Source organism: Eumetopias jubatus, unplaced genomic scaffold (genome assembly GCF_037043125.1).
Source record: "Eumetopias jubatus isolate StellerSeaLion01/CBP00866 unplaced genomic scaffold, mEumJub1_p1.0 scaffold_1, whole genome shotgun sequence".
NCBI lineage: Eukaryota > Metazoa > Chordata > Mammalia > Carnivora > Otariidae > Eumetopias > Eumetopias jubatus.
Genome location: NW_028274807.1, coordinates 18,479,955 through 18,494,073, shown reverse-complemented (window position 1 = coordinate 18,494,073; position 14,119 = coordinate 18,479,955). Strand labels below are relative to the sequence as shown.

General features: G+C 36.8%; 1 protein-coding gene and 1 non-coding gene across 2 annotated transcripts in view; both read right to left on the bottom strand.

Annotated features, from left to right (window-relative positions):
* The window catches only part of CYYR1 (cysteine and tyrosine rich 1), an 85,479-nt gene that overhangs the window by 66,726 nt on the left and 4,634 nt on the right, over positions 1-14,119 (bottom strand). The window contains exon 2 of the mRNA XM_028113900.2: positions 13,422-13,524. Within this exon, the coding sequence (XP_027969701.1) occupies positions 13,422-13,524 (103 nt within the window). The remainder of the gene's footprint in view (positions 1-13,421; positions 13,525-14,119) is intronic.
* LOC114219537 (U6 spliceosomal RNA) lies at positions 732-838 on the bottom strand. The gene has a single exon (XR_003611402.1). It is a non-coding gene; the product is annotated as a U6 spliceosomal RNA (small nuclear RNA).

The window sequence follows — 14,119 nt, the reverse complement described above, 5'->3', positions numbered from 1 at the left end:
GTTGTTCAGATCGAATAATCTCTATTCCTCTGTTCCCACGTTCACTCATTCTTTATCTCTATTCTGCTATTGAGCCCAGCCAGTGAATTTTTTAAACCTTAGCTACTGTATTTCTTATTCTGAAATTTCCATTTAGTTCTTCATATTTTCTGTTTTGGTCTTTTCAGTAATTTCAAGTAGTGTCTGCCCTTACTTTTTGGGGTCATTTTTCATAATAGCTGCTTTAGAAGCTCTGTCAGATAATTCCAACATCTCTGTTGCTTGATGATTATGTTTGTCTTTTGAGTTGAGATTCCTTGTTTTTTTTTTGTTGTTGTTGTTGTACGCTGGGTGATTTTGAATTGTATCCTGGGCTTTGAGTATTATGTTATGAGGTTTTTGGGTTTTGTTTAAGTGGATGGGGAATTTTGAGATTTTTACTTTAGCAGGCAATCAACCAGGTTCCATTTAGACCACAAGTTCCAGGCAGACCTGTGCTTGTGGTTTTAATGTCAGTTACATTTTCAGAGCCTTTGCAGTCAGGTTTGGATCTGAGCCATGCGTACACCACCCAACTGCCAATCTGGGAACTGGATATCCTGTATTCAGTTCTAAAGTTCTATGTATACTTTTTAGGGTTTGATCCATGCATGTGCAACTTGAGATGAGCCCAGGAATTCACAAGGAACCCTAGGGTCACTTTCTTGAGGTCTTCTATCTTGAAGATCTCACTAGTTCATCCCCCCCCCTTTCTTTCTATGGAATGCTTCACAAATTTGCATGTCATCCTTGTGCAGGGGCCATGCTAATCTTCTCTGCATCACTCCAGTTTTAGTATATGTGCTGCCAAAGTGAGTACAAAGATCTCACTAGTACTTTCTGGTTCCCTTGGGGCAATGTTTTTGGTTCTCTGGTCAGAAAAATGGGCTTTATTTACTTTGCTCTTTGCATATTCAAAAATGGGCTCATATCCAGGGTTGAACACTAGGAACACAAAGACAGACAAAAACGCAGTGGGGATTCGCCCCATCCTCCTGACATTACATCATTCTGATCAGAAAGGAAGATTCCCCAGTCTCAGGATTTTAGGCTTCTGTCATTGTCACTGCCACTGCTGCAGCAACAAAAACATCACTTGGGAACTACACAAGAGAACAGAGAAGAGAAAAAAATATCGGGGTATTTTCCCCACTGTCTTTCAGAATGAAGAGACCTTGCTTATTTAGCTCAAGCTAGAGGGATTCCCCTGTATCTGTCTGGCCCATATTCTGAAGCCTACTTACATGTTTTGGGCTATGTTGAGTCTAGAGTGGAGTAAACAGAGGGGAAAAAACACTGGTAAACTCTTGGCTAGTTAGGCAGTACTTTGAATTTTGGTCTTGTTCCCCAATCTGCTTGCTACTCTTTACTTTCCATATATCTGAAATAGCTGTCTTGTGCCTTCCACCCAAATTCTGTAGCTGCATTCAGTGGGAGGCAGTGAGTGGAGCATTGTCTTCCCCAGAACTGGAGCCAATCCTTGCAATGAAAGGTAATGAGACAAAAACTATTTTACTACCAACACTAAGCAAAATATATAGCACATACAATAAGCCGGCTGTTTAAGGCCAACAAACTGAGTGTAAAGAAATTCATTTTAGAATAGATAGACCTCAGTGGATCCTTGTTATGATCAATGACTTTTTATTCAGCATGCCATCTGGCATTTTATTCACTACCACTGAAAATATTTTCAATCTGGCGATTGTTGCAAAATGTAGGTTATGTATAATATCATCAGAGGCAAGTCATTGCCTTTTTTATTCTTGTCTTATAAGCACTGACTTACATTGAGAGAACTGCTGATTAAGACTTTTTTAAAAAGCCTAATCAGGGCATTTCTAAACTTCTACATGCAAAGGCACACTCAAATCTATAGAGTACTGTGATCACTCTGTTGAAATGGCCAGCAGTTAGAACACTGTTTTGTGCCTTAATTACTGACATATCATTAATGGAGCTGCACCAGCCTTAGGTACGATATATATTTCCGCAAGGTTGTGAATAAAATAAATTTTGAAAGGCGAATTAATTGGAGCTCCATAATGAATTGTTTAGCAAAGCAAATCATTGCCCCCCCGATATTTGCTATTACATGTCTGATTTTTTTTTAACAAATCAGGTTTATATATTTTTATTTAGACTTGTTTACCCCATTTTTGAGTTGGCTTCTCTAATTCATAGGTCAGCCTAGGGCAACCTGGCAGATTTGTCTATTTAATGCACATGACTTACTGGGCTGTATTATGCTTTTAGCAATTGCTGGGCCGCAGAACACAGTACTTAATTAGCAGCTTTTGTAGTTTTTAGACTGCAATCACATTTGATTAAAAAGGTCATTTATTTCACTGAAGGCTGAGAGTGCTCTCCTGAGGCGAGAAGCCCATGTTTTGGTCCGGAGGACCAGGGAAGGCCCTGCACCCAAAGTGGCATTTGCTCTTCAGGTCTGTCATGGATTTCTGAATGACCATGGAGAAGTCACTTTGCTCCCCCGACCTGTTTCCTCTTTTCCAAAGCTCCAGACATTTTCAAAGCCCAGAGTTTTCATTAATGACAGGGAAAATGTGCAGAGCTCTTCTAAATGCTTTTATGAACAAATATATTCTTTAGCCAAATTCTGAGAGGTAGGCAAGTGCTTACTGCCATTCCCTTTTTACAAATTAATAAACTGGGACTCAGTGATATTAGCAGAACAGAGTTTACACAGCAAAGAAGAAAAACTCAAAGGCATTTTTTTGTGAATCCAAACATTCTTGGTTTTTCTTCTATGACTTCCTATCACTAAGGCTACTATTAATTAATAATAGAATCACAAAGAATTGTTTTTGGTTTAATTCCACCTGACAAAGGGCAAAGAGGTCTATTTACTTAATGTAAGGATGGGTATTGCTTGAGATCGCAATCGCCGTTCACTTGATAAATTTAAATTCAAGTATTTCTCTATGTGGAACACTTTGGAGGTTGATCTTCTATTATTCCTGGTGTCTGAGAGGAAAAATGTTGTATCAACGCTGTGCATGTGGTCATCTGCAACCACAGGTAGCACTTAGTTTTTGCAAAATGCAGCACAGAGAGTTCTGCTCACCTTTTTAACAGCATGAATTCATACCGAGTATGTTTGAAGTAATTTGTCATGTTTTTCTCTAGTTTGGGCAGATTGTGCAGAGGCATAAACAAAGCATTCTTCCTGTTACCTGTAGGATCGATCTTCTTCCTCTTTCCTTAAAAATGAATATCGAAACTTGAAATTCCATTGGTCTCTGAGTTACTATGGGTTAAATAGCCAAGGCTTTCACCCGTGGCACTTTCAGATGGAATCCTATTACCCTTTATGAGGTTATTATTGCCCTCTGAAATTTTCATTAGTTATGGGTGTATTCATCCTAACATTTCGTAGTTGGGAGACAGCTTAAAGACATTGTGTTCTGGCCAGTGGCTGCCCCCCAGGATTCTCCCAACAGAATGCAATAAAAATCACTGTGTGTGCATAATTCTTCTCTCCTCAGTTTGATCAACAAAACATTTTATCTCCAAAAATTATGCAAGTGAAGAGAGAACCAGAAATAATTACAGACTGGCAGATGACACGGCATCACTCAAGGAGCGCGGTCACTCCAGAAATGTGACAAGAGGTTAAATCGTTATAATCAAATTGGTCTTTGAAGTCTTACCGCTCTCATCGGATTACAATTTATCCTAAATTGTGTGACTGGAAAGTGATGACTGGCTACACAGAAACCATGACATGAATGATCCCTGATTTATACTCCATGAAAAGAGATCCTCTGACATCAATAACATTTTCCAATTATGATTTGATTTATTTAAGCAAATATATATACAGGTGATACATATTTAGGTAGAACCCACAAAACCTCAGGTTTTTCATGAGTAAATGGAGGACTGACCTGCATTTGGAACAGTCTGTTCTGGATCATACAGTTGGCTCCGCCCTGTGCCTTCAATGCTAAATTGTCACACTGGCTTCCTGTCCCCTTAGGGTCTAGAGTCCGGAAGGGCGGAGAAATAATTTAGGCACTGGAATAAAGTGATAAGTAATAACAGAGTAGAGAAGGGATCATTTTATGGAAGCATAAGGGAGGGAATTTAATCCAGATATTAAGAGTAAAAAAGGGCTTCCCCCAAAACATGGGATTTAGGCCTTCACAGGTCTTACAGCAATGAATAGTTTCTATTCATCCCTTTTGAAATCTTCAGATCTTCAGGAGCCAGTGGGGAGTGGCAGAAAGAGGTCAAGCACCAGCTCATTGCATGGTAGCTGTTTAAAATTAGACAAATTACTTAGCTCTGAGCCTTAACTTCCTCATCTGTACATTCAAGAATAATAATACCTTGGTCATGAGGGTTTTTCTGGAGATTAATAAGCTAATATATTTTTAAGCATGTGAAACAAAGAACACATTAAATAAAGGGCAATTCCTTTCATTCTGATAATACTTGTCACCACCAAGCACAGTCTCTCTTACAATACCAAACTCGGGTTTCTACCTAAATAAGGTAGCCCCTAAAACCTGGGATATATGACCAGATTGAGTCGATTCGGTTTGGGCACCATCCGAGTAAATAAAGATGGACCGGCACATAAATTTCTTTGTTATGACAACACATTCCATTCAGAATGAACTGAAATGCCATGAATCTTATCTTTTAGATGATATAAAACACAAAAAGCACATAGAAGAAAATAAAGGCATTTTACAGGAGGTATATTCAGGCTGATTAGTGAAGAACAGATCAATTTTCACAGAGGCGCAGGAAATTTGAAGGGGTAGAAAATACGGTAAGGGAGGCTGAAATAGATGTAGAACACTTTTCAAAAGGCTGATTAAATATAGAAAGGGAGGAAATCACAGTGTGTTCCCGAATTTCCCTGGGGCTCTGCGGTTGGCTTGCTGTTCTCTTTCATATACCTCTCTTCTACACTGTTTTCAAAGGGCACCTCTAGGCTTTGTACTCTCAAATCTATGTGTGAGTGCTCCCGGCTTCCCACTGAGTTCAGATTAGTACATTTCACCAGCTGAAGGCCCACTGAACCTAGCCTATAGGCTATCAAGCCTATTACCACTGCTCCCCTGCTTCTCCGCCACTCAACATAATTAAAAATGGAATTCATTCCCCTTTCTGAACCTTCTTGAATATTTCCTATTAGTTCCCAGCACACCATCCACCCAATCATCCGAAGTGGAAGCTCCAGAATTAAATTTGGGTTTGTTCCTTTCTTTTAGCCCCAATTGCTAGCCCCACATTTCATCAGTCTGCAAGTCCTAATCTCTTCTACCATTTCATCCCGTAGGATAGGGCACTGTCACATAGCACCAGCCTTGCCCACCCAAGTGTGCATAGGAAGGGCCACATCAGCATCCTCTGGGAATTTGTTCAAATTGCAGATTTTCGGGTCCCACCCCGTACCTACCAAATCAGAAGGTGCATGTTAACAATTTGCTGTGATACTTACAAGAAGAAATACACATATGGTCTTCATTCTATTTCTGGCACAGAGCTCCTAAAATCCTTGAAATTTCCTCAAGGTGTCTTTTGTTAGGTTAATGAGGTGACTTTCAGGATGCACCTGAGGCTGGGGGCTGGTTGCCAGGGGGAACAACCCTGTGATTAGAGGTTTAGAACTTTCAGTCCCACCCACCAACCTCTGGGGAGGGGAGTGGGGCTGGAGATTGAGTTCAATCATGCCTATGTCATAAAGCTTCCATAAAACCCCAAAAGGACAGAGTTTGGAGAGCTTCCGGGTTTGATGGACACACAGAGATTTGGGGAGAGTGGAGTGCTGGGGGGACATGGAGGCTCTGAGCCCTTTCCCCCTGCCTTGCTCTGGGCATCTCTCCCATCTCGCTGTGGCTGAGTTATATCTTTTTATAATTAAGTAAGTAAAATGCGTCTCTGGGTTCTGTGAGCCACTGCAGCAAATTAATCAAACCCAAGGAGGGGGTCATTGGAAGCTCCAATCTATACCTGGTCGGTCAGAAGCACAGGGGACAACTTGGACTTGCCACTGATGGCTGAAGTGGAAGGGGTTTTGGAGGACTGAAGCCTTCACCTGTAGGATCTGATGCTGTCTCCACATAGACAGAGTCAGAATTGACTGTGGCGTTGGAAAACCCACACAACGGAATTGGTCTCAGAATCACAGGTGTCCAGGTGACTCCATTCCAGCGATCATCAGGCTTAATTACTTCCTGCTTTTTTATTGAAAGATTTTCAAATATGTAAGAATTAATGCCTTAAGAGCACTGATAGTGTGACAGGTACGAGATGGTATTTCAGGTCCCTGCTTAACTAGCAAGGTGGGGCATCTTCCATATGTTTATTGCCTTCCATTTTTCTGCTCTGTTACCTTTTTTGTGTACACACATTGCCCATTTTCCAATCGAGCATTCTGGATCTTAATCTTTTGTGAGTCATATGAATTGCAAATATCTTTTCCAAGTGGGGGATTTGCCTTATGCTTTGTCTATGGAATTCTGTTGCCTTATATAGTAAAAATTTTTTAATGAAGATATATAATTCACATACCATAAAACTCACCATTTAAAAAGTATATAGTTCTCAGGGGTGGAGATGGATGGAACAGATAAAGGGGGATTAAGAGAGATAAACTTCCACTTATAAAATAAATAAGTCGTGGAGATAAAAATCTAAAGTATACAGTATTTTGCTTTTTCGTTTTAGTAGTTTTATTTGTGCTTTTCTCTTTTATTTTAGAAATCTTTCCTATCCTGATACCATAATGTCATTCTCTCTTTTTTTAAAAAGCTGTAAATGTTTGCTTCTTGCATTTATGTAATTAATCCAATAGGAATAGGCTTTTGGGGGTGGTGTGATGGAGTGATCTAGTTTAATGTTAACCCATATGGATAGCTAATGCACCATTTATTAAATAATCTATCCACCTCCACTGGTTTGTAATGCCATCTGTTATCTATCAAATTCCCATATATTCATGAGTCAATCTCTAAGTTCTATATTCTGTTGGTTTATCTGTGAACCAGTATCACACAATTTATTTTCTATAACTTTATAATAAATCTTGATGTCTCCAAGGCATGTCTCCTCACTTTGTTCTTTCTCATATCTGTCTTTTATTTTCCTACTGTCCCACATAAACATGAGGCTCAGTCAGTCAAAGTCAACAGAAAAATGGTCCAAAAAATGGGTTTTGATTAGAATTCTACCAAATTTACACAGAGTTCCGGGAGAACTGACATACCCCAGTATTGGCACCCTTACTGTATTCCCATCTACAATTTGATAAATCTCTTAATTTCTTCAGGCGTCTCTTTCATCCCTTGAAATTTTTATATGTTTATATTACTCAGTAAATGCCATACATGTATTATTGCTGGATTTCTTACAAGGTATCTTATAGTTTTTGATGCTGTGAGATTTGTGTGCTACATAAATATTACATTGTCTGCACATTGCTGATATATAGGAATGCACTAATTTTTGTACACTGAGCTTGCATGATGCAATCTTGGTGAGTTCTCATTCATTTTTATAGTCCGAGGAGTATAGGCAATCATATCATTTAAAAATAATAACAATTTAGCTCCTTCATTTCCAATTCTTATCACTTTTTTTAACTTACCTTGTTGGTTACACTGACCAGAACAGTAGGATGCTGAATAGAAGGTGCTAGCTTGCCTTACAGTTGCCTTTAAGGAGAAAGGTTATAATATTGTACCACTAAATCTGGCATTTTTGGTAGGGGTGGTCTTTGTTTTGAGATATTTATAAGGTGAAGACATTTTCCTCTATATTCTTAGTTTGCTGAATGTTTTTTTTTTAACTCTATGTAAGCGATGAATTTTATTAATTGCTTTTCAAGGTTAACCTTGGAATTACTCTCTTTCAAGAAGCCTTCCTAGGACCCTAAACTTGGACCCAATTCCACTGCATTTTGTGCTTTTCCTAGTAGATTAAACTATCTCTTATAGGTCTATGCTCCCCAGTAGCTTATAAACAATTCAGGGGCAAGAGCCATGTTTGATTCAAGGCTATATCCACCAGAACCTGGTGTAGAACATAGAATATCTCTATACATATTTATAATTTCCTGAGAACATGTTCTAGAAACTTAATTTCTTCCTAAAGATAAATTATGTTTCTGACATTTAAGCTTAATTTACAAGGGCAATTATGATGAAATAGAATATAAATTTGACTGAGAAGAATTTTAGATTTCTAGATGTTTATACTTGCTCTTAATAAAATAACCCATAAAATATAAATGGCTTCTGATAAACACTGACTTAATTCTTATATTAAACATAATTTGTTACTACATTTGAAATCAAATTCATATTTGTTTTAACATTATATTAATTATTTATCTTTGTGTCATGATTAAAAATAAGACCCCCACAAATTTCTATTTGCTCAGTAAGCACCTTTCAGCGTTGTTTTTTTAATATCTAAGTACTAAGAATATTTTAAGTTAATTAATTTAAATGATGTTTTTACCAATACCAAAAGCCTTTCAAAATGCATTATGTTCCAGTCAGTATTTGAAGAGCCTCACGTGTTTTATTCAGAATGCTGAGCTACTTAATGAGCAGAGGACTTCAAATGCCATTTGAAAATATGAAACCTTTGTCTTTTAACTTGGTTTTGCTTCCATGCATAATATGGCTCTAAAATCACAGTGGTGATATTTATTAGCTGTCCTTGCAAAACTGTGCGCAATACATCTTTCACATTTCATTGAGAAGAAAAGAAACTTAATTCCACCAGGATCTCCATTATTAGTTCTTCCTCTTGATTTTTTTTTCCCCATGGGGATTTTGTGTTGGCTGGATGGTGCTCTGAAATCCCTAGACAGAGCTGCATTTTACAGAGGCAAACTGGAAGAGCAAAAATCTATTTTTGAGTAAAAGGATTAAATCTTATATTTTGTTATCTGGCTCACTAAGTCCAACCTAGGCATTATTGGGTTCATATTCAATATTAGGCAATTCTTTTTTTCCTCACATAGCAGTTTCCCTTCATTTCCAATAAAGTCCTGTTTTTACTTTGTTCCATTACTAACAGTAATTAGCCGTTCAATTACCCCCCTCTCCCCTTGAATTCTTCCAATTCTAAAGAGTACTCTACAACCACATCTTCATGCTGCATTGTCTCTCTTGAAAATGTCAATTAATCAGCCGCAAAAATTGAAATATCCCTTTCCATATTCATCACAGATGTTTATTTTTCATGGGCAAGAGTGGCTGAATGAAATATTTGAGAATCAACTTGATGAGAAATTGTTTACTTCTTGAATTGTCCCAATCCTCACTTTGAAGGATAGTGAGGCTTTTAATCTTCAGGTAGTTACCCCGTGATGAAAAATGTCAAAAATGGAGAAATAATTCCAAGGTCACATAACCTGTCATGTTGTTCTAAATAGTGCAACATTACAAAGTGTTTATTCCAAGTCCTTTCTCTATGGGATAAAGAAAATAATGTCCATTTGGCCCTTCTCACCTGTGTCCCTTGTTACAGTGATGTCTAAAAATGTGTCATTTCTATATAAAACCAGCTGTCTTATTTCCAGAAAAATAATGGATTATTTTGTTTCAGTTTTGTTAAGTATGGTCAATAAAAGTATGTAATCTACCAATAAAAGTATGTGAAAGTCAGGACCTATCTTTTGTCTTCCCTACAGACTCATTTGCCATATTCAAAGTTTAACCTTCACTCTCTAGCAACATTGAATGACACGGGTTTTCCCAAAGTGATCATTTTCCTTTCTTATATCTTTTCCTTTGCAACTGAGAGTCTCTCTCTCTCTGGTATGTACCTCCCTTTCTTCACTGTCCATTTATGTAAATATATACTCTTTCTTCAACACTCTGATCCAATGTCATGTCTCTAAACATTTCTTTCTAAACACACGCACACACACACACACACACACACACACACACACACACACACAAAGACATAGCTGTTTTCTCTCTTCCTGGCCCTCCAATGGCACTTTATAGATTAATTCATTGAATTAGAATTATTTGTTTACACTTTATTCTCTTATGAGATTGTGAAATCCTAGAAGTCAAGGTATATCATTTATTCATTTTTGGATCCCAGATTCCGTACTGCCATGGTAATTAATGGGCACTCCATATGTATTTGTAAATAACTGATTGGATAGTATATGTTGACTTCTGTAAAAGCATTCTTAAATTCTGGAAAATGATACTATTTTTCTATATTGAGCTTATTATCTATAACCATAATGACCAAAAGTAAATATGCTATTTTAAATTGACTTACGTTAAATAGACTTATTGTGGTGATCATTTTGCAATATATACAAATACTGAATCATTATGTGGTACACCTGAAACTAATATAATGTTATATGCCAATTATATTTCAGTTAAAAAAGTAGATATGCTATTAAAAGTTGAAATTTTAAAGTTTTTCATGAGACATAAGTAAAATTAAGAATTCTTAACTGAAAAAAGAAAAAAAATGTGGTGATGTATAATCTGAATTTATTTGTCAAAATTAACTCATATTTAGAATATAAAATGTCTACAAAGGAGGGACCTGAGTAAAATAAGACTTCTCAACTAAAAGGTAAGTTGAAAGTTAGCTCTTGTGATCTCTTTATAAAATGAACCTTCGTGGTTAATTTGCAAAACAGAAAGGAGACTTGAAGTAAACAGAGTTAAGGGCTAAACATCTCTATTCTGATTATTTTAGAGGGGCCTCAGCAATGAGGATTGAGTGTACCTTCCCATACCAATTTGTGAACAGTCTAGAGTGACCCAAATTGTATTTTGTACTCTTTTTACTTCATTTTAAATACAGCCAAGATATCTTCTATTTTGAAAACAAACAAAAATAGAAACCAAATTATAACCAATTTATAAAATTAGTCATTTAGGATACATAACATTCCGTTATGTTTACTGCTTTCTTCCTTATTACTTTTCTAATAACTACAAAGATTTGATTTTCTGTTAAGATGATTAAAATGATTTTAGTAAGAATGTACCTGGATACTTGGAAGAGAGGAAGTGTAGTTTATGAGTTCCAAAATAGCAATATTTGAAAACATGTGCATGAAAGAACTTTTGTAAGCATTCTTGGAATGACTGTTCTCCCCAGCTACTCGCCCCCCCACCCCAACTTAAAAAAAAAAAAAAGCCTTGGGTGGAGTTAAGAACTCTTTTCAAATCTTAAACAATAAGTGGAAATCCTGAAAATGGATTCTCCTTTATTCAGTGGGGGAAAACACTTTAAAGCTTCTGTCTCTCTCTCTCTCTTTTTTTTTTTCTCCTAAGAATTGTTTAGCAAAGGATTTACTTGGCTTCTATTTTGAACAGAAAATTCAGTTTTAACGGCCTGAAATATAATGCCATCTGTTTTTCTTCCTCTCCCCCCACACAAAACACAATCCCTTTTTTCAAACATAACAAGTACATGGCCCAAATAACCCAGATAAATATATCAGTTCAACTAATTCTTTACTTTAACCAAGGGTAAAATTAAAATGTGCCATAAAAATGTAAATGTGAATGCAAATATAAAACATACAAAGCACATCTATACATTTAAATTTCTTAAGTTCTAATTAAGTCATTTTGTCTTCTCTATATATTTACCAGGGTAGAGGTAGCTATGAGGTGAGAAATGAGGGCACAATACAAACCAGGATGGACATTAGCAGGTGGGACCAGGAGCCAGGGGACCAAAGAATCACAGAACCCCTCTGAAGCCAGTTTCCTCAAATCTGTACCACCTGCTGGGCCCACTTACACATCTCCCCAAAGCAGCAAATAGCTGGCATGTGGAATATACTCGAAAATAGAACTGGAATTCAGTAATAATGTATTTTAAACTACTTTAAAAGAGAGAAGTGACATACAAATGTGAAATATCATTATATATTTATATTCAGGGTATTCTGAACTGATTAGTTCTTGTAAATATCATTCTGACTGATCTCTAATGTAAGAAGGGGACTTAATCCCATTTTCAACAAGATTCCCATGAGAAAAAAAATCATTTTATTTAGGGTTTATTTTGCATTTCAAAGAATGCTTAAAATTCTACTCATCAGTCTTTATTACAGCCTAACATTTCTTATATAGCCATGATAGACTTCAAGAATATCCTGAAATATGATTCTTTTTGGCCTTATTCAGAGAGACTTGATCTCTAATATCAGCCCCAGCTTTGATTCTAGGAAGTTTATGTGGTGCCAGCTTTTCTAGCCTCAGAAGGAGGATGAGTTACAAGCCATATCAGTGGACACATCCCTAAAATAGCCAGACACATTTCCCTTCATGCCTAATCTTTCCTGTTTCTACTAAAGCCTTCACAGGCCAGGAATTAAGCCACAACAGAACAGCTCCCAGATCATCCTGATATGCACTTGAAAAGTAAAAACTAAGGAGCAAGTCTAAGAAGCTAGACTCTGTTATTGGAAAGCCATGGGCGATTTTTGACTCCGAAAATTCTTAACATTCCTAATTTTCTGATTTCTCCACTTCAAGATCTGTGTAGAAGAACTGAGATTTGTACACCTTTCAGACATACAACTCTGAAGGTGGTTCTTGCTTCTCCATTTCCCTTTGCCCAGAAGCAACTCCAAAACAATTTTTTTTTTTTTTTTTTTTTTTTGCTTAGGCTCCACACCCAGTGTGAAGCCCAACATGGGGCTTGAACTCATGACCCAAGATCAAGACCTGAGCTGAGAACAAGAGTCAGACATTTAACCAACTGAGCCACCCAGGCGCTCCTCCAAAACACATTCTTAATTTGTTATGGGGAAATGCTCAACACATCCTATGTGTGTATGTTTCATTGGTGTTTGTAGTTGGTTACCCCTTTACACTGTTGATGGCCTTTCTTGGGCTCTAAACTTATTTCTTGAAGTTGTTTACTATGCATTATGTAAAAAATTGACATTTCATATCTTAACTGTTTTTTATTCATAATGTCTCCTTTCCCTGATATCTACTGAATGGGTTAGACAAACACATGGCAAAGTAAACTAGCCATAATTAAATGGCAAATTCTAGCTTACAAATCCTTCAACAAAGCAGAAAAAAGCATATAATTTACAATGTTAAAAAATGATCAATAATATGAATGCAGTTGACTAAAACCATTATTATTCTGGAACACAAATTAAGCAGTAAGAAGATACTTTTTAATTCCCTTCTAATAAAAGCAGCTTATTTTGCATATCAATTTGCACATTTTGTCAAATAATATAACACACTAGATAGTGATGAGTGTTTAGTATCTCCGTGAAGATTTTATGTCAATAACGACTCTCAAAATTTCTTGCCCCTAACTATAATGTAGTACTTTGTGAAAACATAACCGAGCAATGGGCAGAGCATCAATAGTGCCAAAGTACTCACGAGAGGATATTCCCAATATAAGCGTAGTAGGAGCAACAGTAGGGTGTGGTTCCATCACAGCAGTAAGATCTGCAGTCTTTCCCACACTGAGCAAGGCAATCCTCTGCAACATAAACACCGCATATGTCCTTTACAGTTCTGAAATCACAGCTGCATTAAAAAGTCTTCTATTTCATATCTCGCCCTCAAAGACCGCTCTTCAGTGCATTTAGATATTCACTTTATGTACTCAGAATTCCAAGACGTGTGTAAGCATCTAAACGAGTCCTCCTTCCCTCCTGGACATAAATCTAGAAGAGGCAAAGGTCATTCTTTTTTGAATTTCCTGATCAAGTACCATAATTGGTAGTTAGAATTGTTGAATGAGACAATGAAAGGAGAAATGAATGATCCAACGAATCAGTCAGCCAATTTTTCAATACAATTCTTTTTTTAACAGAGTTCTTATAATAATTTTGAAATGATAAAGTCTTGACTTGAGGGTCGTACTCCCAATTAACTTCATTTTATGGAAAGTGTGATTGACGTGTATAAAGTCAACTGGAGATAATTTTAAAATAATGTATATTTTCATGACAGTGTATTATATGTTATCCTTTCTCTACACTTTTTTATCTTAGTAATTACACTTTGCGCACATCTGGTCACACAAATGAGTCTGCGTATATGTCCTGTCAATCCATCTGGATTGGAAGATA